At 45.2% G+C, this 22,754-nt stretch overlaps 1 protein-coding gene across 1 annotated transcript; it reads left to right on the top strand.

The window, feature by feature from the left end:
* The first annotated feature begins 2,531 nt into the window (after positions 1-2,531).
* LOC117428910 (transcriptional regulator Myc-B-like) lies at positions 2,532-6,740 on the top strand. Its single transcript, XM_034047940.3, has 3 exons — positions 2,532-2,894; positions 4,189-4,795; positions 5,134-6,740. The coding sequence occupies exons 2-3, from the start codon at positions 4,210-4,212 to the stop codon at positions 5,670-5,672; spliced, it is 1,125 nt and encodes a 374-aa protein (XP_033903831.2). The 5' UTR covers positions 2,532-2,894; positions 4,189-4,209; the 3' UTR covers positions 5,673-6,740.
* Positions 6,741-22,754: the final 16,014 nt, after the last annotated feature.

Here is a 22,754-nt window from a genome sequence, read left to right as displayed (position 1 = left end):
TCTATAATGAGCTTTTTTTCTTTCTTTTTCAAAGAAAAACTTCAGAAGCCTCTTTAAATGTGAATGCCGTGTCTTTACTGCACCTGCTTGTGCTCACAGATTCCTCCAATTCTTCAAAGGGCTGGTGTTGCCGTTTCACAATGAAGTTTGAAACAGCATGGCACTTCCTACTGATGAGAAAGAGAAACACTTTTGCACACAGGATTATTCTACTGTGTGATATTTGCTCTGAGACTAGCTGAACGAAAACAGAAAACAACCATAGCTTCTAATAAAAACGACTTCTTATGTAAAGGTTTTTAAAATACTGTGCCGAGAATACTGCAGGCTTGTGGTGGCTGTGTCTTAAAACGAACAATGAATGCATGAATATATTTTCAGTTTCAACGGGTTTATTGCAGAGTTTTTGTGTTGCATTCGTTACAGTGTTCCCGGCGCCACACGCTTCCCCATGACCCTTGAAACCCGCTCTCCACTCGTTCCACGTCAATCCCTCAGCAGCGTCAGCTGATGCGTCGCCTCCCCAGAACTCAGAGGTGCTTTGAGAAAGCAATAGAAGCATGGAAGCGGTGCAGGGCCCTGGCTCTGTGTGATAATGGTGTTTAATGGCCAAACCCGTCAGTCCCTGTGTGCACCGCTGCACCATGTTAAGTTTCCTATCTAGGCTTCTGTTTTATAATGCATACGCATTTATTTATTATTATTTTTCAAAGTTAGGGCACGGCAACTTTTCGAAACTCCATATTTCACACAAACGGTTTTAAAATGTCTAAAAGAAATGAATAAAAAAAGTCGTGACCTAAAGGGATAAGCTATTAGAGCAGAGAGAGATTCTACATCCTAAATCGCCATTACTATTAAAAAATGAGTTTCCTTAATATTATTTATTTTTCAATTCCAATTTGCAAACAAAACAATTAAAAAGTACAGCAAACTTTGCATTATTATTATTATTATTATTATTATTATTATTATTATTATGTTTTAATGCAGGATCTTTGCACAGGCTGAGTGATTTCCAGACTCCCCGCACTGGGCTCGTTGCTCCAATGACTTACACAGCATTATTAATCCGCTCATGCTGTGTGGTTTTCAGTTTCAGTGTGCGTACTGCAGATAAGCGAGTGGCGCGAAACGGTCCTGGACTAGCAGGAAGTTTAATAAACCCCTGCGAGCTCTCGTTTTTCAGAGCAGTTTGTGAATGGAGGCTCACGCTGCTGCCGCGGAACTCCATTTAACTCGTATCGTAAATGCAACGCCGCTACTTCCCCATTTCCAAAACTCGCACCGGTAATGAAAGCACCAAGATCGAGTATAAATAGAACAGTCCGTTAGACAGCAGTAATAATGCGTAACAATTCTCAACCGACCAAACTAGAGAGTTGCGTGCACTTATTTTGAATAGTATTGCCATGTGTTATTAGTCGCCCCCAGCACGTCTGTGTATTGTATTCGGAACCGCACTCTTATCGCTTAATCAGTTCACGAGAAAGGATTTAAATCATGGGGTTGTGATGAGTAACACGATTGAGGTGGGTAAGTTTCAGGCTATATTTACAATAAGTCAGCTCCTGTTATGAACGAGGTTATTTCAGAGTAGTGTGCCTCAACGCCCACCAGTAGCCGCGCACCAGCTTCAGTCTGCGCACTGGTCTTTTGTTCACCAGCAATTAAGAGGTACTCAGAACAACAGCACAGAGAAGCCGTGCACAAATCAAACTGATTCATCTCACTTTACACAACTGAACTCCAGTCCACGCGTCTAGTCTTTCCCGCTAGTGCAGTTTATCGAGAACGTGTATTGCCAAGCGTTTCTCCTCTCTGGCAATGCAAAACAACCATAAATAAAGACTCGTTTTGTTGTTTGCAAAACTGGAATGCCGTTAGACAAACAAAAAACAAACTCCCCTCCCACTCTGCACAGAACTTGAGAGGCTCCCTCTGCAAATCTTACAGATCTGTTCCGGGGAATTGCACACCCTCGTGAAAGCAAACGTGCACGTTTCTGAATCTGCAATACCCAGAAAGGCATTCTATTGTAAGAGCGTATCTCTGACACACAGGAGGGACGACCTGGTACACTGTTACCAAACTGCAAAAAAAAAACCCTGGCATATGCATCTACAGAAAGGTCAAACCCCAACAAAGTTATTACCTTCTACAAGTTCCCCACAGCTAAAGCATTGCAAAGTGTAATAAAGCACAGTTCAAGCATGGTAACGCATAGGGAAGTACAGTAAAAACACAGACAATTCTGTTCTTCACGTTAAAGCTTATAAGAAAGCAACGCGTACATCTATTATTACAGATGTTTAGCAGTTCTGTTTTTCATGCACATTTTAAAACTGCTCTTGCACCAGGACTCGCCTCTCTCTCTCTGTCTCCGTCTCTCTCACACACACTTTCACTCACTCACTCGCGCACGTGAGGTCGGTTTCCATGAACCCGCCTACTTTTTCTGAGAAAGCCAAAAGCCGGTAGCCGTATTCATGCGCGGCACTACTTGCTCAAACCTTTTGCTCAAAATCCCCCAGACTCAAACGTTTTGGAGAACGCGAGTAAATAATTTACGGACAGCCGTGTCGAGACCTTTAAATAGACGCACAAAAGCAGCTCCTCAAGGCGTTCCGTTTGCAAAAGAAGTTTTGGCGCGAGTGTGCGGTGTGGAAGGATACGGGGGGTTTGACGGCGGTATAAATTGGAAGCGCTTCAGCGTCACACCCACCCGTACTCCCAATGCAGAGAGCTGCAGTCTGCTGCTGGTAATTGCTACTTTGGGATTCGTTAGTGGAAAAAAAAAAAAGACGTGGAAAAAATTAAGCACTCGCTTTTAGAGTCGCGTCTTTTTAGCTGAAAGCTGTTTCTTGTTTCCTGCTTGCCAGTGTTGCAAAAAGGTAAGTGCTTGGTTTGACTCTTTTTAATATTCTATATTAGTATTACTTCAAGCTCTTCTCTGAGATCAGGGGCATGTCAGTACTGTGCGTGGTCTGAAATATCACTTTAATTTCATTTGTCAGCAGTCTTTCACGGGTGAATCATACGTTTTGTATTTTGTAATAAAAATGTTGGTGTGTACCGGTAAAAACAAATAAATTAATAATTAAATAAATAGATTTGGCCGGCAGAAGCGGAACCGGCATTTTCTGTCTAGCCAGCAGTCCTCCTTTTCCACCATGCTTTCTGCACGGCGTGTGACACATCCTCAAAGATGGCAGTGCTGCACCGGCATGACCTGCAAACCGTCCAGCAGCCCTGTCAGACTGCGCTGCGCAGTGCACTCACACACACAATATTATTTTATATAGATATATATCCTTTTTTTTTTTTTTTTTTTTTTTGTGAAATTATAAGTGACTTAAGTTTTTTTTTTTTTTCCTTACAATTGGAAAGGCCCTGAAGTAGTTCCATGTTTTGTGCATTAGTTTGTTGTTATTATTATTATTATTATTATTATTATTATTATTATTAATGAAGGATGTTCTCGGACTGGGCGAGGTGTCCTAGCTGGCTTTCTCCTTGGTTGCGGTCACTGAGTCACACTACAGTCTCTTAGTTCCTGGGTGACTCGCTAGATATTCACATCTGGTTTTTTTTGCCAGCAAATGAATTGCAGGGTTTAACGCTTAACCTACTGGGACCAGCTCGTCCGTCGTTGGTGGAGAGACTCTTTCTTGTTGTCTCGGGTTAGAGAGAAACGGCCTGCGTGTTCACTTGGAAATCCAGCCGTGGACGTGAAAAGATCTGTATTGCCTCTCTATGCAAACTATACTGTGCATTACAGTGCTGTACTGTTTGGATGTGTGTCTAGTTGCATTAGTACCGTACTTAAACATACAGATTTTCTTTGTTAATGACGTATTAGTTCGGAGCAGAATCTTTACGGAGCCCTGGAACTTCCAGCTGTTCGGAAGGATGGGGAGGAGTGACGTCGTAGAACCGATTTGCATCCCCGCCCCCGTGGGCGGGGCCTCCTGAGTGTAAACATGTGTAAAGCCGGCTTTCTGCTCACAGTGCGAATACGGGAGCTGTTGGTCGAGCCTCCGTGCTTTAATCAAGAGACCGGAGGTACTTTGCTTACGGCGGTACAGCTGTTCAACGCCTTTCAGCTGGACGAGCTTGCACTGCTGAGAAATACGCTCCTAACAAGCTTAACTCAGTGTTGAAATTTTGTGTTTTTGTTTTTTGCAGTGTTTTGCTTGACTCGCCAGCATGCCTCAAAGCTTTTCCCCTTGTCGGGAATGGGACTACGAAGCCGAGCCTCTTCTTTTCGACGAGGAGTTTTGCCAGAACTTGATGAAAGACCTGGAGATGATCCCCACGCCCCCGCAGTCCCCTCCCACCAAGCCGGGCTTCGCTGAATCCCTCTCCAGCCTCTTCCCGTCCAACCTGGACCAGCTGGAGTTTGTGTCCGAGATGCTTTTCGAAGATCAGGACTTTATTCACCAGGATTTCTACTGGGGCAGCGACTTCAACAGCAGCAGCAGCAGTAGCCTCAGCCAGGGCAGCAGCGGCACCAGTAAAAACCAGCAGCCAGTGGTTTTGGCTGATTGCCTGTGGAGCAGCGACGCTGGGAAGAGCGCGCACGAGAAGCTGTCCGCTGGCCTGTCCAGCAGCCCGCTGCTCTCCGATATAGACACAAACATTTTCCAGGACATTGCTGCCACTACTTTGGATTGTCACAACGCCACCCTGGACTGCCAGCAGCTGGGCACAGAGCTGCAGGACAACTTGGAGCAGAGTTCATCCGAGTACGACAGCTCCCTCTCCACTGGGAGCGTGTCAAGCAGCGACTCTGGTGAGTTCACTTGTACAGTTATCATTGACCTAGATGCCTTGTTAACTGGGGCAAGCCTATAGCCCCTCCAGTTTGATTTATTGTAGAATGCTATACCCTGACACATATATTGAAATAGCAGTCTGCATATGACACCATGGTCACCTTGTCAGCTCTGTACACTCCTCTCCTGCACACAGTGGATGGCAAGAAATGTATATTCATGCAGTTTCAATGTATCAGTATTGACAAGTGCTCTACCATCCATTTAATAATACATATATATTTATACTCCTGCTGTAGCTGAAGGTTTTTTTCATACCAGGCATTAAATGTTTCTTTTTGTTTTTCTTCAATAGAAGAGGAAGAAATCGATGTCGTCACAGTAGAGAAGTGGAAGTCTTCCAAGAGGAGGGTGTGCGCGGCGCAGTCCAGGAGATCAGAAACCAGGTTCCAGACTCGTGCCGCCATGAAGAGGTGTCACCTGGAGATCCAGCTCCAGCACAACTACGCAGCGCCCTGCCCCTCCCTCAAGAAAGCAGAGCAAACGCATCACAAGCGCAGCAAGCGAGACCACTCCCCCAAACACTGCTTCAGGAGCTCCAGCTCTGCCAAGCCTTCCTCGGACATGGAGGAGGAGGAGAGGCGGAGGACACACAACGTCATGGAGAGGCAGAGGAGGAACGAGCTGAAGAACTGCTTCGTCAGGCTGCGGGACAACGTCCCCGAACTGTCCAACAACGACAAAGCCTCCAAGGTGGTCATCCTCAAAAAGGCCAGCGAGTGCATCAGGGGGCTGGAGGACGAGAAACAGAAACTCGCATCCAAGAAAGACAGGCTGAGAAGCCAGCAGGAACATCTGAAAAGCAGGCTGGAACAGTTGAGACGAGGAAAGTGAACAGTGGGCTGAACATGATGCCACGGGATCCTGGCATGGAGACAGAACTTGACATTTCATTCACCCTCGCCGTTCTGTTAAACGCGAGATCCTGTGAATACCTGTGCCACTGTTGGCAACTGTTCACGTTCCTTACATGTGTATGGGGGCCTCCACATCATAACTTGTGTAGGATGATGTATGTACACCTTGTTTTATAAGGAGAACATAAGTGTACAAGTTAGGCAATTGTACATATAGGTTGCTAATGTTAAGACATCTTAAAGGGTTAGCCATCATTTTGATTGCCTGCGTTTTGTTTTTTGTAAATGTATACAGATCCATATTACTCGTTTTAGAGTACAAGTTGCCATTAGTAATTGATTGATGGCTGCATGTCAGTTGACTGGCTGATGTATCTCTTAGACAGCATGTTTTCACTTGTGCCTTTTTAAAAGCTTCTAATTCAGTTTTGTTGCTGGTTTGTAGTTTTTCTATTAAACTGTTCTGCATGTTTTTGTTTGTTTGTTTTGGGCTGGAACCCAAGTTTAAAGGTTTGATGCCAGATTTTGCTAGTCATGCATTGCTTTTTGAAGCTTTTACCTGATTTGAGGTACGGTTTCACATGCAATTGTGTGTTTAGTGATTTGAAATTGTCAGGTTCTTTAACAGAGTTCTCTTTCCATATTCAAGGATCCTCTTCTCTTGTGTGTGTGTTTTTACCCAATTGGTATTAAAATAGCCCATATTATATAGCTGTCAGTCCTGTCTAGCTAGGTATATTAATGACGCCTGTAAATACACTGTCTTACCTAAAGTGCATATTCAGACCTGTTTTGATCAAACTGTAATGTCACATTTTTTTTGTTGTCTACCTCAACCAACAAGCATACTTGGATATGGAAAGTGCCATTTTTCTTTTTTACTGCCTTTTGAAATAAATTTAACAAGAATATTTGCATTTCAGACTTGTTTATATTTTGTATAAAGCTGTTCTTATAAAAAATCGATCTGGATAATTTATTTTTTGTTCTCCATGGACTGTTTTATCTGTAAACAACCATGCAAATTAAATTATTTTACAGTGAACAGGAGTTTTGCTTTTTTGGGTATTGCAACTGTTCATTCCCCCCCCCCCCCCCATGCTAGGTGTGATAATGACTGACTTTTTGCTTGTATTTTGGTAACACTATATATTAAAATAAAACTTTTATTCTTCTATAATAGTTGGACATGCAAATCAGACTGAATACCAGAGCCTTGCATTTTCAAAACGAATCTAAGTGGCTGATTTGTGTGTTGATAACAAACCTCGGGTGCCTCAGCCTTGGATTAGCTCTGATCCTTCATGAGCCGATGCTCTTTTGACACGGCAGTCTGAGATTCCTGCTAAAGATATGAGAGACTTGTTACGGATCTTAAACCAACTAGAATTGATCAGATATGAGTTTACTCTTAGTATTAAATATGGGATTATATATACTCTTAGTATTAAGCATTGCATTATTTATATATATATATAGCTACAGTATGATTAAAACACCAGTATAACTTCATGTTTACCATCATGGAAATCCCAGCAGCCTCCCGCTCCATTGTGAAATCCACGTAGCTGCTGTACCCTGGGCTGTTGAAAGTGAAGCAGTAAATGTTTTTTTATAGCGGTTGAAGTACAAGGTTTTCTTTTCATTTAATATTTTAGCACTTTTTTTTTTTAGAATTTGGTGTGGTTAATGTTAAACCGCCCTCATAAAGATTTTTCCCTGATAAATTCTGTGCACTTGAGTCGAGGTAAAGCCCGAGCACGAGAGGAGCAGAGTGCGTAGCTAATAACCCAAAAGGCAGATCGTCTGAGGGTTTAAACTACCTTGCGGGTTTAATAGGAACCCTCCCATCGGTGTAAAGCACAGTGTGGAGATTGTGGTAAGGGCAGTAATCAGAACTGAGGTTTGCTCTGGCTGGTTAGCCGTGGCAACACATCCGTGTTCCTGTTTCATGCACATTGCTCTAATGTGTGATTGGAAAGTTACATGTTCTGTTGTGTAATCACACACACACACACACATACTGTCGCAGCCAACATCGATGTGCTTTTGGTGGTATTTCTTACATGTCTGCTGTAGTGCATTATTTGTATTTCATGACCTCTGCATGTACATGTCGCCCCGGGGGAGTTTTTTGACCTGAAAAAAGAAACAAGGACCAGGGGTCACAAATGGAGATTAGATAAAGGGGTATTCAGAACAGAAAATAGGAGGCGCTTTTTTACACAGAATTGTGAGGGTGTGGAACCAACTCCCCAGTAATGTTGTTGAAGCTGACACCCTGGGATCCTTCAAGAAGCTGCTTGATGAGATTCTGGGATCAATAAGCTACTAACAACCAAACGAGCAAGATGGGCTGCATGGCCTCCTCTCGTTTGTAAACTTTCTTAAGTTCTTATACATTGAGCTATACAAAGTGAGGTATAATGCATGTCAAGTTACCAAACCATCTGTATGAAATGATTTCTTCCTAACGCACTGAAGAATAGTGTGTAGGTATTCCAGAAAGGACCATGTCATCTGCTAGATACTACAGGAATCAGAGCTGCGTTACGAGAAGCATTGTATGGCAGTTCTGATAAATCCACTATGATGTTGCAGTGGCGCAAACAATTGCAACTCATACAGAAATTCCAAGACAATGGTCCCTTCCTCTGGTGTTCTCTGTAATGTGGCCAGCATCTATATATAACACTCCCCCTGCCCCCCAAAACCCTGAGGCACTTGTTTTCCTAGCAAGGAAGAGTATAAGAAAAACATGCTTTTTTATTTTGTTACAGACATCCCAGTAAACAGTAATAAAGAACACATACAATTGGATGATGAAGCATAGAAAAAAAGTTCTGCAAATTCAGTGGGTCTGGAGTAAGCGTTCTGCTTCAGCGTTGGATAATCTTGGATCTTCCGCTTCATTCCAGTGCAGGACTTTGTTCCAACAGGTTCTTTAATGGTTGAATTGAACCTGCTGGCGATCCATGACATGATCAAGGAGCTGGTTGGAACGAAGTCCTGCACTGGAGCGGGCTGGATGAGCGGACTGGTAGAACCGAGTGGCCCTGCCCTGGGATCATACAGTAAAACTGCAGCTCCTCAGTGACAGTATCAGCACACTATCACTTTCAAAGCACTCCTCCTGAAGAATGCACATCATATAAAGTTTTTCTCTTTGGACAGTTACAGGCAGTTTGTCCAGGGTTTGTGACAGCTGCATTGTTTAAGTAAAGGTAAGGTACTTACTCAACCTGACACTGAAGACGCGGGAACATTCATGGCCTCCAGTAACGGCCGTGCCTTTGAAGTGTGGAGGCTGGTATGTGTACAGAGTGCAGAAATTTGCCTGGGTTTGAATATCTGAGTTGTGCATTACAGCAGCGGTGTCGAACTTCAGTCCTCGAGGGCCCCTGGCAGGGTCTACTGCTTTTCATTCCAACTGAAGTTCTCGACTAACGTAATTCATCTCATTATTTGTTCGATGTGACCTATTTCATATTTTTTGCAGTTGATGATTTTAAGCATGCTCTGGATTCAAGGCACACGAAGTATAAAACATGCAGTAATTGAGAGCCCGGTGGAAGGAAAGCCAGAAGACACTGCGGCCCTCCAGGAACGGAGTTTGACACCCCTGTTTACAGGCTGTGTTTGCTCGAAGAAGTCCCGGACTCAGCTTTTAAATAGTTGTATGTTTTCTGTTTGAGTTGCTGCTGTTTTATATAATGTTAAGAAACAGACAGCTAGTCAAATCTTATAGATCCTATACACCCCAAAGACACAGCAGCCATCTGGCTGATTCATTTATTGATAAATCATTTGAAGATGCAGTGCTAGTCCTGTGTTTTGAAATAGAATCTCCTCGGTTCACTGTTTTCTTCGGTTGTTTAGAGTTCCTTCTGGCTTGTAAGAGGTTGCAATTCAATGCACATGATGTAACGCTGGCTCAGCCAGTGTGAGCACAGCACAGTTTATCCTCTGGAAAGGAGGTCAGTGGTACATAAAGGCATTCAACTGTGAAACAGCAGCTTCCATGGATACGCACTGCAGTTTGTTTTGAACACTCATTGCATTTACAGTGAATCCGCAGTGCTGTTCATGTCTGCGTATATATTACAGAACGTCTTGAGAGCTTTGTTGACATTTTTACATCTTTTTTACATAACCACTTTTACATAACATTTTTATTTATTTTCTTTACAAAAAAAGGCAGTGCAGAGGACAGATCATCGTGACATGTGTCCCTGTGTGCTGCAGAAGGAGGTTCCCTTCAATAAACTCCCTGGCTCAGCATTGAAGCAAGCACAGCCATCAGCACCCAGTCCATGTAATTCAATTCCACATGACCCCTCTGCTGGTGTCAGGTCAAGGTCTAGGACAGGCAGCACCCCCAACGGAATGATCAGAGTAGAACCATGGGGCAGTTACCAACGTTCTGAAACCCCAGCCGAGAACATTCCAGAGCCACGCCCGCCGTTTCTCCACTGGACACTGAGGTGTGTGTGCGTGTGTGTGTGTGTGTGTGTGTGTGTGTGTGTGTGTGCGTTGAGTGTGTGTGTGTGTGTGTGTGTGTGTGTGTGCGTGCGTGCATGAGCTGAAGGCATGCATTCTCAATCCTGTTCGCAGTCATGTAACTGAGCCTGTACTGGGAGCAGCTGCTGATGTTGAGTAAGCGCTTCTAACCCTGTGCTCAGCACTGTGACAGGGGGGGCCAGCGACCCTCAGCGAGCTGTGGAGAGGGACAGACAGTTTATAAAATGGAAGGAGTGTAGTGTCACTTACATATAGAAAGACATTGTATATGGGGAAGTGAGAAATCATTCAAATCATTATGCTGATGAAGGCATTAGATGAAAGGTGTTTTTTTTTTTCATGCTTGACGTAGTTTCTTAATGGTGTTGGCTCTGAATTTCATGATTGAGTGCTTACTGCTGAAATATTGGCATTAAAACAATGAAATCAATACATGACTTAAGCACAGGCGTTTAATGAGGATTGATTTATCTCAGTCTGAAATGAGGTTTTCTAGTTTCCCAATATGCTAACACTGGTTAATCCTGCTGTAATTTGCAATGAGATCCACAGGATAACAGTGTCTGATGCAGCAGAGAGAGCGAGCCTCCCTCCCCCAGCTCCACCTGGACCCAGTGCTGGGGGAGGGGGTTTGTCTTATCACCTGGAGGCAGATGGCTGTCTGATTGATTGCACTGTAAGACTCTGTCTTGGAGGTCAGAGGTGAATGGGGAGGATACCAGTTTCATTCCAGAGTGACCATTCTAAAAGTTTACCATGGTAAATGTGATCGTTTTATACTTGCATTTATTATTTTTAATTTTGTATAATTATATTGCATCTCAGGACGTACAGAAGTGCTGGCTCTTACCCCAGAGTGAGGGTGTGTGAGTGTGTGTGCGTGCGCATGAGCATGAGCTTGAGGGTGTGTGAGTGTGTGTGAGTGTGTGTGTGCGTGTGTGTGTGTGTGTGCGTGTGTGAGTGTGTTTGTGTGTGTGTGTGTGCGCGTGTGTGAGTGTGTTTGTGTGTGTGTGTGTGCGCGTGTGTGAGTGTGAGTTTAGTTATTTAAAGACCAAGACGAATAAACCAATCAGGCGAGAGTTCCACCAAATGGGAGAAAAAGTGTCTGAAATTCACACCTGATCTGTCCTGGACCACGCTCTCAGGGAAGTGCTAAAGAAAACAAGGAGGCCGTCCTAAAGAAAAATACAACAAAGAAAAGGTTTGGGATTAGTGGCAGGAAAAAGCAAAGATGTGTGGGGCTGACATCTCCGCCCCCAGCCGTCACAGGGGACTTGTGAATTGGGGTTCCAAGCCAAACTCTGAGGGACAGCCTTGAGTACTGTGAGCAATGCAACACACTACAACACAGTACACATTCAGAGAGGGCCTTTCATGCCCAGCGTCACGCAGCAGTGATACATAAACACCTCCAAGTCGTGGAGCTGCTGCAGGTACACCGCAGACAAGACCAGGCTGTGAAGAGCCTGGGGGCTCAGGGGTCTTCACTGTTTTAATGTTGAGAAGAAGGAAAGCCATACGCAGCTCCACAGTGAATAAAGCCAGCCTGCGAGTCGTCATCGATGCACAGCACTGCACATCCCAGTCTACAGTCTCTGTTCCCTCCTATCAGCTTTAATAGTGCACTGTTATGTGAGAAATAACAAAGGCATCATTAAGGCAAGGTTTCTTCACTGAGCAATTGGAGCTGTCCAGCTCGCAGTCCTGTCAAACAGCACTGATGCAGATTTAACAGAGGGTGGGTTTGATACCCTTTAGCAACATGCTGTTTATCAGGCTGAGAAATAAGGAGCATACTTTTTCAACTCTTAGTTCAACAGCTAGTAGAAGGACCCAATTGGACCCTGTTTTCCACTGTTCCATAATGATAACGCGTGACTGAGTTACATAAGTAAATAAGTAGAGACAAACAGCGATGCTAAAATCACACTCTCTGTAACTGCACCTGTTTCATAATTAATATTCCTTTTAGCCCCCCATCCCCCCCTCTACCTCCCCCCCCCCCCCCGTGAATATTTCCTGTATGTTGTGCTTTCGAACACACTAAATAACATTTTATTAAATTGTGGTCGTTTAGGTTTTTTTTTTTTTGGTTTGTTTTTTTTAGTCTTGAGAAAGAGCTGTGCTAAGCAATGGTCCCCCCTGCTGTTAACCTTTGACCTTAAAGACTGAATCAACGCTGGAGACAATGGGAGCGAACCTGGCCGGGTCAGTCAGTCCTGCAGCGGGACTCTAAAGAGCTCTGTGATTCTTTGGGGATCTCTCCAGCTTTTGTCCGTGTTGACGGTCAGAGACGCCTGCGGTCCTCTTTCAAGTTCTTCACAGAAAACAAGCTGGGGGTGACCGGAGAGTCACAATGTCATTCCTCAGCACTGTCACGGAAGAACAAGGGCGTCCTATTCATGAAGCATTAGTCTCCTGATCGAACGCATTCACTGGCGCGGCAATCATTTACGAATGCCAGACTAGCTCTTTCACGATCAGCGAGTGACAGGCATTTAAGAAACTAAAAAGGTTCTCTTTTAAACTCAGCGCCTGTTGCTGTGAGTAACTGCTCATGAACACGTTGTGTGTGCTTGTTGGTCTTTTGCATTTTCATGGTTTTAGAGCTTTTATCATCATCTCACCGACAGGGTACAGAATCCGTAATGGCAGGGCATCACACAGCACTGCCTGTTCCATGATGCATACGGGGCTCCCTAGTGTTATCTCCTTTACAAAAAGAAACACTGTTTTCAGTTAGAGAGTAACGCTTCTCAGAGAATCGAGACACGGTGCACCATTCCCAAGAGAAATCATTTTACCATCAGGCGTGGGTCAGAGGTAAACCAGGCCTGCCTGAAGTGCTGATTCTGCAAGAAACCTGAGGGATCAAAGAAGTGTCTTTCTGGAGGTCAGTACACGTGGGGAAGCATCTGCACTGCACAGAAACGCCTGGCTGGAGCTCCCTGCTCTAGACGCTGCTGAAAATACCTGAATGAGCACTTTGAACACCCCGAGCAGTTTGTGATTACCCAGACGAAGAGAAAACCTATCTTCATTCAAAAAAAAAAGAACAAAGGCGTACGATTTTCCACATAAAATCCTACCCCTTTGTGGTAAACATTAATTCCCCCCTGAAAGCTGAAATTTCCAGTTCCTGTAATACAAAGAGGTAATTAAAGGAGCAAGGTGGTGGAGCAAGGCTGCAGTAAACCTTCAGGAGGCCTGCGCAGGAAGGATTGGCCAACAGCTGGGGAACAGGATCCTAAACGCAGCTGCCACTGCGAAAAGAGATCTGCAGCTCCTCCCTGGAGCCAGATTCAACCAGCAGCCGGCTGAAACCCATCCCTTGTGTCCAAATTACAAAGCTTTATTTACTGAGGTGCTCTCTTCTCATTATTCAAGCCTCGTTAATACGTGACATCCCTCTGCTAAGCGAAAGAAAACTAGATCAGTTTTTACAGCTTCTCAGCTAGTGGTACAGCAACTAAATACAACGCCCCGTTAAACGCTCGCGCGGGACGTCAACCCATTCAGGAAACGAAAAAAGTTTTTTTTGTTCGGAATGTGAATCAGTTTTCTCTGGTCAGTTTTTAATGGGTCTGTTTCAAAGTGAGCCGCTTTCAAAGATTCTCCATTCTAAAGGAATCTTGTAATGACATGGAAGGCGGAGTTTGACCCTCGTTCCAGTGTTCTGAATTCCGGAGCAGGGAGGAGCGAGGCTTGGAGTTCTGCAGGGGTATGCAGCTCAGGTGTAGGTAGAATTAGGTGGAATTAAATGATTAAGAGGTTTAGGAACTGGCCATGGGTTTAACTGAGACCCAGTCTGGAATGGACGATTCAACACTGGGGGGAGTTTAGGAGGATGGTGTAACTGGCTGAGCTGGTCTGGATGCACACACTTGTAAAAGTATAGTGCAAGCATGTATAAATGCTGTATTTACCAGGGCAGCGTAAGGTCTTCGTTTGTGGTGCACTTGCAACCCAAGGAAAATACCTGGTACAGTGCTTGCAGTGTTTGGTGTTTCCGCAGACAGTTTGCCTTCGGACCGCTCTGCTGTAAACCGGATCAGCTGAAACGATTCGGAAGGATTGTCAATATCTTTAAACTTCAATTTATCCACATCGTAGCCACACACCATTTAGAGTAAATCACAGAAAAAAACCCTGAGAAATGCCACTGATATTCAGTGAGTCAGCGTTTGTATTTAAACTGAGTGAAGGATAACTCAGAGTAAGCAATGTTTCAAAGGCATTACATAGATGCACATATATTTAGGAATTCCCTGTGGTCATTTACATGCATGGGGTTAAAACTATGAAACTTCTTACTAATCAGCTGCAGAGACAAAGATACGAGCAGGAGCTCCAGATTCCAGCTTTATTCACTCCTCATTATTAGCAACTGTTTCATACAGTATGTCTAATTAAACCATTAATGCATTACAATGATAGCAATCTCTGAACCCTCCCTCAGGCACTTCTGTCTGAAAGTAGTCAGCTGCCAATTACCTTTCCAATAGAGACCTAGGGCAGAGCCACAGGAACACAGCTGATCATAACGTTGGGCAGCAACTCAACACAATGGAAATCCCAGCACGCCTTCTAGCTCTGCGTCTTGTGCTGTTGCAATGCAGTGTAATGCAATGCAGTGTAATGCAATGCAGTGTAATGCAATGCAGTGTAATGCAATGCAGGAATGTTTGGTTGAAAGGAGCAAAAAGGAAATTGGTGTAGTAATATATTATCTAGGAATGCAGAGGAACAGCAGGAGAGTACAGCCCTGACACACTGAACACTGAAGCACACAGGCCAGGCCTCGGGACAGCAGGAGAGCCCAGCCCTGACACACTGAACACTGAAGCACACAGGCCAGGCCCTGGGACAGCAGGAGAGTCCAGCCCTGACACACTGAACACTGAAGCACACAGGCCAGGCCCTGGGACAGCAGGAGAGCCCAGCCCTGACACACTGAACACTGAAGCACACAGGCCAGGCCTCGGGACAGCAGGAGAGCCCAGCCCTGACACACTGAACACTGAAGCACACAGGCCAGGCCCTGGGACAGCAGGAGAGCCCAGCCCTGACACACTGAACACTGAAGCACACAGGCCAGGCCTCGGGACAGCAGGAGAGTCCAGCCCTGACACACTGAACACTGAAGCACACAGGCCAGGCCTCGGGACAGCAGGAGAGTCCAGCCCTGACACACTGAACACTGAAGCACACAGGCCAGGCCCTGGGACAGCAGGAGAGTCCAGCCCTGACACACTGAACACTGAAGCACACAGGCCAGGCCCTGGGACAGCAGGAGAGTCCAGCCCTGACACACTGAACACTGAAGCACACAGGCCAGGCCCTGGGACAGCAGGAGAGCCCAGCCCTGACACACTGAACACTGAAGCACACAGGCCAGGCCCTGGGACAGCAGGAGAGCCCAGCCCTGACACACTGAACACTGAAGCGAGGGAGGCATGCTCACCACTCGGAAGAGGATCACAAGTAATTGTGTGCGAAATACTTTCAGGCTTAAAGGTCATAGAGCAACATAATTCCATTCAATCTGTACAAAGAGGAATCTTCATCACTTGTGCACGACACCAAGCAATTGATGGTTTTAATGCTGTTAGCTCAATGTTCTTTTAATGGATTGGTGCTTGTGGAAAGGGGGCATTGCAATGTGTAATAGACAGGGTCCAGGTGGCACAGTGGGTTAATGTCCATGCAGTGTTTGCACCCAAAGTGAAGGATTGCATTGGACGCTGAACCTGAGATTCTCCCTCGCCCACGAGGTGACAGGGGGCCGCCTCTAGTCCACACTCACAGGACACTCTGGAGCAGCAGTTCTGTGGGTAAACAGAGAAAAGCCTCTTCTCAGCCAGACACTGCTTTTGTTTTACATGCTGTTGATGCAGTAAGCAGTGCATCAGAGGAGCAGGGCGCAGGGCTGGGTCACAGAGCCAGTGGGTTCAGCGAGGGCAGCCTGTCTCTTGTATAAAAGGCATCGTCTCACTGGATCCCCCCCTGAAGAAATCTTCTAGGCTCATTTTCAAAGCGCCTTCCTTCAGCAGGTTTTGAAAAAGCTTTCATTTCTTTTTTTTCTTTTATAAAAAAAGAAAAAGAAGAAGGGGGAAACTACTAAGAGGAGGGAAACTGGAAAGTGCTAAACTGTGCACAAATCGTCACCCTTAGTTTTCTTGTTTGAGGAACAAGAAACTAAGCTGTAAAGAAATCTGACCCGTGAGAGGCTGAGGAACTTCAACCTTAACTGTGTGTCAGAGGTCAGTGGCTAAATCCGCTTCTGAGCCCCTGTTAAAATGAGAGATTGAGCTCCCTTCAAACACACCCCCCTCCCCCACCTGGCCCTCACACACTCACTGCTCTCCTCCCTGTGCTTCCTGCTTTTAGAGGGTTTATTTCATACATAGAAAATAGTCAAATGATCTCATTTTTTTACAGTTTTTTGAAACTCTTGCAAGAATATCAATGAAACCTTTTGAAACTGAAAATGACCACAGACATGATTAACACAGCATGTTTGTGTTCTGAGGCTTGTGTGTGTGTGTGTAAGTGTGTGTGTGTGAGTGTGTGTGTGCGTGTGTGCGTGTGAGTGTGTGTGTGTGTGCGTGTGTGCATGTGTGCATGTGTGCGTGTGTGTGTGAGCGTGTGAGCGTGTGTGTGTGAGTGTGTGTGTGTGTGCGTGTGTGCATGTGTGCATGTGTGTGTGAGTGTGTGAGCGTGTGTGTGTGAGTGTGTGTGTGTGCGTGTGTGCGTGTGTGTGTGAGTGTGTGAGCGTGCGTGTGTGTGCGTGTGTGTGTGTGAGTGTGTGAGCGTGTGTGTGAGTGTGTGTGCGTGTGTGTGCGTGTGTGTGCGTGTGTGTGTGAGTGTGTTTGTGTGTGTGAGTGCGTGTGTGCATGTGTGAGCGTGTGTGTGTGTGTGAGTGTGTGTGCATGTGTGTGTGTGTGTGTGTGCGTGTGTGTGTGTGTGTGCGTGTGTGTTTTCTTTTCTTTTATAAAATGACAAGGAGAAGCCTGTTGTGGTTTTTAACCTTTAACCCAGAGACTGCTTCCTGCGACCCTATTCATGAGGGCACCCGGAGTGTGTGATTGTGTCCTGCTTTTATCAGTAGCTTTATATTTCTAACACTATTTTTGTATGTCTAAGAGTAGTTTTATATTTTGAACAGTAGTTTTACATGTCTTATCAGGCTCAGATTGTGACATGCTGTTATCAGTTTTATCATGCTTTCAGTACACCACCTCCACACCTCAGACTGCATGTTTTAATGTGGTACAGTGAGGTTACAAAAAAGCAACGATCAACTAGAGAAGAGCAAAGATGAAGCACATCTTGACCCCGGCTGAGGACTTTCCCTGCTTGCTTAATATTTCTTTTATTCTGCTGCTACTGCAAACGATCTGGTCATTGAAAAGTAATTGAGACAAAGCCCTCCGCGAGTGGAATTTCCACAGGCTTGCACGCTCGGATTATCTCCTAGTTCTAGCAATCGCTTCTTTCATGTGAAGAATGCTGCATCGACAAAGGACTTTTTTATGAAGTGAGTATTACAATGTCTCTGTGTGATGTCACAGCGGGGTTCATTGAATAGCTAGGTGGCCCGAGACACACGCACACACACACACACACACACGCTCACACACACACGCACGCACGCACGCACACACACGCACACACACACACACACACGCACGCACACACACACGCACGCACGCACGCACACACACGCACACACATGCACACACATGCACACACACAGACACACACACACGCACGCACACACACACACATGCAATTAGTGGAAGGATTCACCACACATTACAATCAAATGTACTGCACTTCAGTATTCACTAACAGTGAGTGAGTGGTAAAGCAGATTAAAAACGTGGTGAGCCATGGTAAACACACAGTGTACCAATGGGAAAGCATGGAAAAACTGCTAAACTGCTGAGCGAATTTACCATAGTAAACTTTTATAAGGAGGTGTCTTCCAGATCACACAGTCCTGGCTGGTTTTTCTTGTGTTTTTTTCAAGATTAACCCTGGGTGAGAGCATGCTACCAACCGCCCCTGAAAACAAAACAAAACAAACAAACCCGACATCAATAAAACTAAAATTCAAATGAAATAAACATGCACACGCAGGACCGCTTCCATTTTTGGAGAGCTGGGTTTGTTTTGAATCTGGTCTGACAGATCTGCACATTGGTTCCTGGAAAATCTGCCCTTCCCCGGCCAAAACTCCTTTGATGAGACAGGGGGCTCACATAAAAAGCACAAAAGGTTAAAGTGCCATTACCTGAATGCAATCAGTGGGAGGGCTCCTGAGAGCTGAGAGAGAGCCTCAGGAAATGAACCCTGAAGTGGGGTTTAGGAGCCTGGACTCAGGGGGTCACAGTTCATTCCATATCCACTTCCCTGACACAGAAAAGCACAAAGGCCAGCACGAACATTAACCTCTCCTGCAGACCCTTTGAATAAAGGACTTTTCTCATCAAGAACCGTGAGCGTAACCAGGAAAAGCCTGCAACGTTTTTCTGGAGACATTAAATGAAGGGAGGGCATCATAGCATGGATCGTTGGCTATGGTGGTAAAACTGGATACAGCTGTGAAATGCTGTGAAACTTTTCTTTCTCTCCTTTCTCTCCTCCCTACCCCCCTACTGTTCAAACTAAACACTGAGTTTTCCAAGAAAAACGTTTTGGGCCTCTTCGTATGAGAAGTGGGGGATGGAAGTTTGGAAGTTCGGGACCCCACACCCCCACCCCCACATTCTCTTCCCCCAATAGCATAAAGCTCTGATTCTTCAGTCTGATTGCGTCTCTTGATTGCTTGCAGCACATTCCTTCATCCAAGGGGGTCAGGTCTTCACATGGAGGCACTTATCTGCTCCGTGCAGGAAGGTTCATCTTTCAAGCACAGGTTGGGTCTTTAAATATCCATGGGTGGGATTGTTTTTAACTTGACAAATTGAGTTTTACACATTTTGCAAGCTTTTTACTGATGATAACATTAACGCTAGTAGTTACTTTATATAAATGTATAAAAATACCTCCACTACAACTTCAAGAGAAAGGCGAGATCACCTTACTCGTGCACAAGTTGTGCTAGATCACTACCAGCAAAAAAAAAAAAAACCTGCAATCAAAATATGGCACAGCTGCAACAGTCACGCTGGAATGTTTTTTTCCATGAGGTAAAGGTTCAAACCATGAGTATGTCCTGGATTGTCGAAGACATTGCACAGACATGTGCTCAGTACATTTGGCTTGGCTATACAAAAGGGTTTGTTTTCTTTGACTGATGATTTCACACACGCTCCTCATCCCCTCCACAGGAGGTCCTGGGGATTGGTGTTCCAGGTAACAGGGAACGAAAGCCAGGCCCTGGGAACCGCGGGTGAGGCAGCTCCCTGGGGTCACCCTCCCTAACCTTGATCAGCTAGTCTCTGTCCATCACCGTGCACGCTGCAGGAGTGCCTGTCTAACATCTCCATGTGTGGATAGCAAACGGCGGGAACCGCAGAAGGAGAGCGGTTTTACATTACTGGTGAAAGCAAAACCTAACCATAAACCTGGAAGAGCAGAAACAGCTTCAAACACTGAATCGGGGCAATGTTGCTTTGACCCTGCACTGCATCGTGCACACTGTACACAGATGGTGCATCAGATTGAGTTTTTAAAGGGTTGACCCTGCACTGCATCGTGCACACTGTACACAGATGATGCATCAGATTGAGTTTTTAAAGGGTTGACCCTGCACTGCATCGTGCACACTGTACACAGATGATGCATCAGATTGAGTTTTTAAAGGGTTGACCCTGCATTGCATCGTGCACACTGTACACAGATGGTGCATCAGATTGAGTTTTTAAAGGGTTGATCCTGCACTGCATCGTGCACACTGTACACAGATGGTGCATCAGATTGAGTTTTTAAAGGGTTGATCCTGCATTGCATCGTGCACACTGTACACAGATGATGCATCAGATTGAGTTTTTAAAGGGTTGACCCTGCACTGCATCGTGCACACTGTACACAGATGATGCATCAGATTGAGTTTTTAAAGGGTTGACCCTGCATTGCATCGTGCACACTGTACACAGATGGTGCATCAGATTGAGTTTTTAAAGGGTTGATCCTGCACTGCATCGTGCACACTGTACACAGATGGTGCATCAGATTGAGTTTTTAAAGGGTTGACCCTGCACTGCATCGTGCACACTGTACACAGATGGTGCATCAGATTGAGTTTTTAAAGGGTTGATCCTGCACTGCATCGTGCACACTGTACACAGATGGTGCATCAGATTGAGTTTTTAAAGGGTTGACCCTGCATTGCATCGTGCACATTGTACACAGATGATGCATCAGATTGAGTTTTTAAAGGGTTGACCCTGCATTGCATCGTGCACATTGTACACAGATGGTGCATCAGATTGAGTTTTTAAAGGGTTGACCCTGCATTGCATCGTGCACATTGTACACAGATGATGCATCAGATCGAGTTTTTAAAGGGTTGACCCTGCATTGCATCGTGCACATTGTACATAGATGATGCATCAGATTGAGTTTTTAAAGGGTTGACCCTGCATTGCATCGTGCACACTGTACACAGATGGTGCATCAGATTGAGTTTTTAAAGGGTTGACCCTGCATTGCATCGTGCACACTGTACACAGATGGTGCATCAGATTGAGTTTTTAAAGGGTTGACCCTGCATTGCATCGTGCACATTGTACACAGATGATGCATCAGATTGAGTTTTTAAAGGGTTGACCCTGCATTGCATCGTGCACACTGTACACAGATGGTGCATCAGATTGAGTTTTTAAAGGGTTGACAACGTGGTGCTCTTATTATTCGTTTCTCCTTCAATTCAATGTAAAGATTTTTTTCTGTTCCACTTCCCATAAGGTAGGGTTGAAGTCAATGAGATTTGGAATGAGGCACACAGCTTTCATTTCTGTACTATAACTTCATACTAAGTGGCGGGTGTATTTGAGAAGTCGTCTTGCGCATTTTGGGCAGGATGCCAATCTGCTCAGACTGGGTGGAATGATTTCCAGACGCACCCTACACACGATGCGTTTACTTATTACAAATAAAAAAAGGAGGATTGTACGGAGGAAATGCTGTCAAACACCAAGCATGATGTTTCAGGGTTTTTGTTTTACTTTACACTGCTGTCATATGTACTAAGCACGGAACGACATCGACGCACAAGACAAGGCGCCCTGGCACGTCGCCACACCTCTGCCAGTGATTTCCCCTGGGTGATTTCTAATTGATTGTAAGTTAATTCCCTGCCAAGCTGCTGCACGCGTGCTTGCAGTGTCAGCAACCCTGCCGCTGCCCACATCAGTAACCCCATGGTTTCCAGGGCAGCTCTGTCCGCTCCCATCCTCTTCTCAGCGCAGCTCTGCCTGCTATGGTGGCTGATGCATCCTGACACTGGGAATAGCTCTCCGGGAGTCGCTCTGCTCCTCTGTGCTCAGCAGCGGCACCACAAGGTTATGGCTTTCATCTGCAAAGTTGTTTTTGCCTGAGCTCCCCACAGCTCCAGACCAGTGGAATAACAGCTGCTCTTATCAGTTGATTTCTAGCCAGTGCTGACTGTTCACAGAAGACTGTACTGGGTCTGGAACAATTCCTTCAAAACAAAACTGTCATATCATTTTCATTTTTTTTTTACTACCTGCTGATAATGATTATGAAAATATTATTGTGAACAAAAATATTTATGAAGCAGTTGAGCTGGAAAAAAAAAATAAAACGCATTGAGAATGATGAGGGTGATAGCCGGGCAATGCTGCAGAGTTACGTAAACAAGTGCATCTGGTTAAAAATATCAAGAACACAGGGCGTGAAGTACAGGGTGTATTTCCTGACAGCTCAGGGGGTTTTTACATCTTTCACAAACACACACAGTCACTACCGCCCATCCTTCACCCACGCTATATCTGTGCTGGAGAAATCAGAATCTCTCTGTAAGGGTCTACTTCACCAAACCCAGAATGAGACCTGAAACTTCAAGTTGTTTGCGAAGCATGACCCTTTGTGGAGTCTCGAACACTGAGAGGGTGATGGGTTCTGACAGCCTCGGCCCGGGTGAAGAGAGAGAACGGGCCCTGATCAAAACCTCTCCACTGTGGAGACAGGGCGCCTGGTTAATCACGCTGACCCCAGCAGCAGGTCAGAGCCTCTGCTCCCTCCCACCACAGCTATTCACAGTCTTCACAAGCCCTGTTAAAAACACAAACAATGGCCTGTCCGAGGCCTTGCTTACAAGCTTCACTACACCTTCGATAACCGTGGAGCGGATCTGCTATACAACTACAAATAACTTGAGTGTGAGTGTGCTCAACATCGCTCCTGCACATTATTATTATTTATTTCTTAGCAGACGCCCTTATCCAGTGCGACTTACAATTGTTACAAGATAACACATTATTTTTACATACAATTACATTATTTTTTTTACACATTATTTTTACATACAATTCCCCATCTAGGGAAAGTACCTTGCTCAAGGGTA

Source organism: Acipenser ruthenus, chromosome 18, assembly GCF_902713425.1.
Source record: "Acipenser ruthenus chromosome 18, fAciRut3.2 maternal haplotype, whole genome shotgun sequence".
Lineage (NCBI taxonomy): Eukaryota > Metazoa > Chordata > Actinopteri > Acipenseriformes > Acipenseridae > Acipenser > Acipenser ruthenus.
The sequence above is the reverse complement of the archived record's forward strand: the minus strand, read 5'-3'. Positions and strand labels throughout refer to the sequence as shown.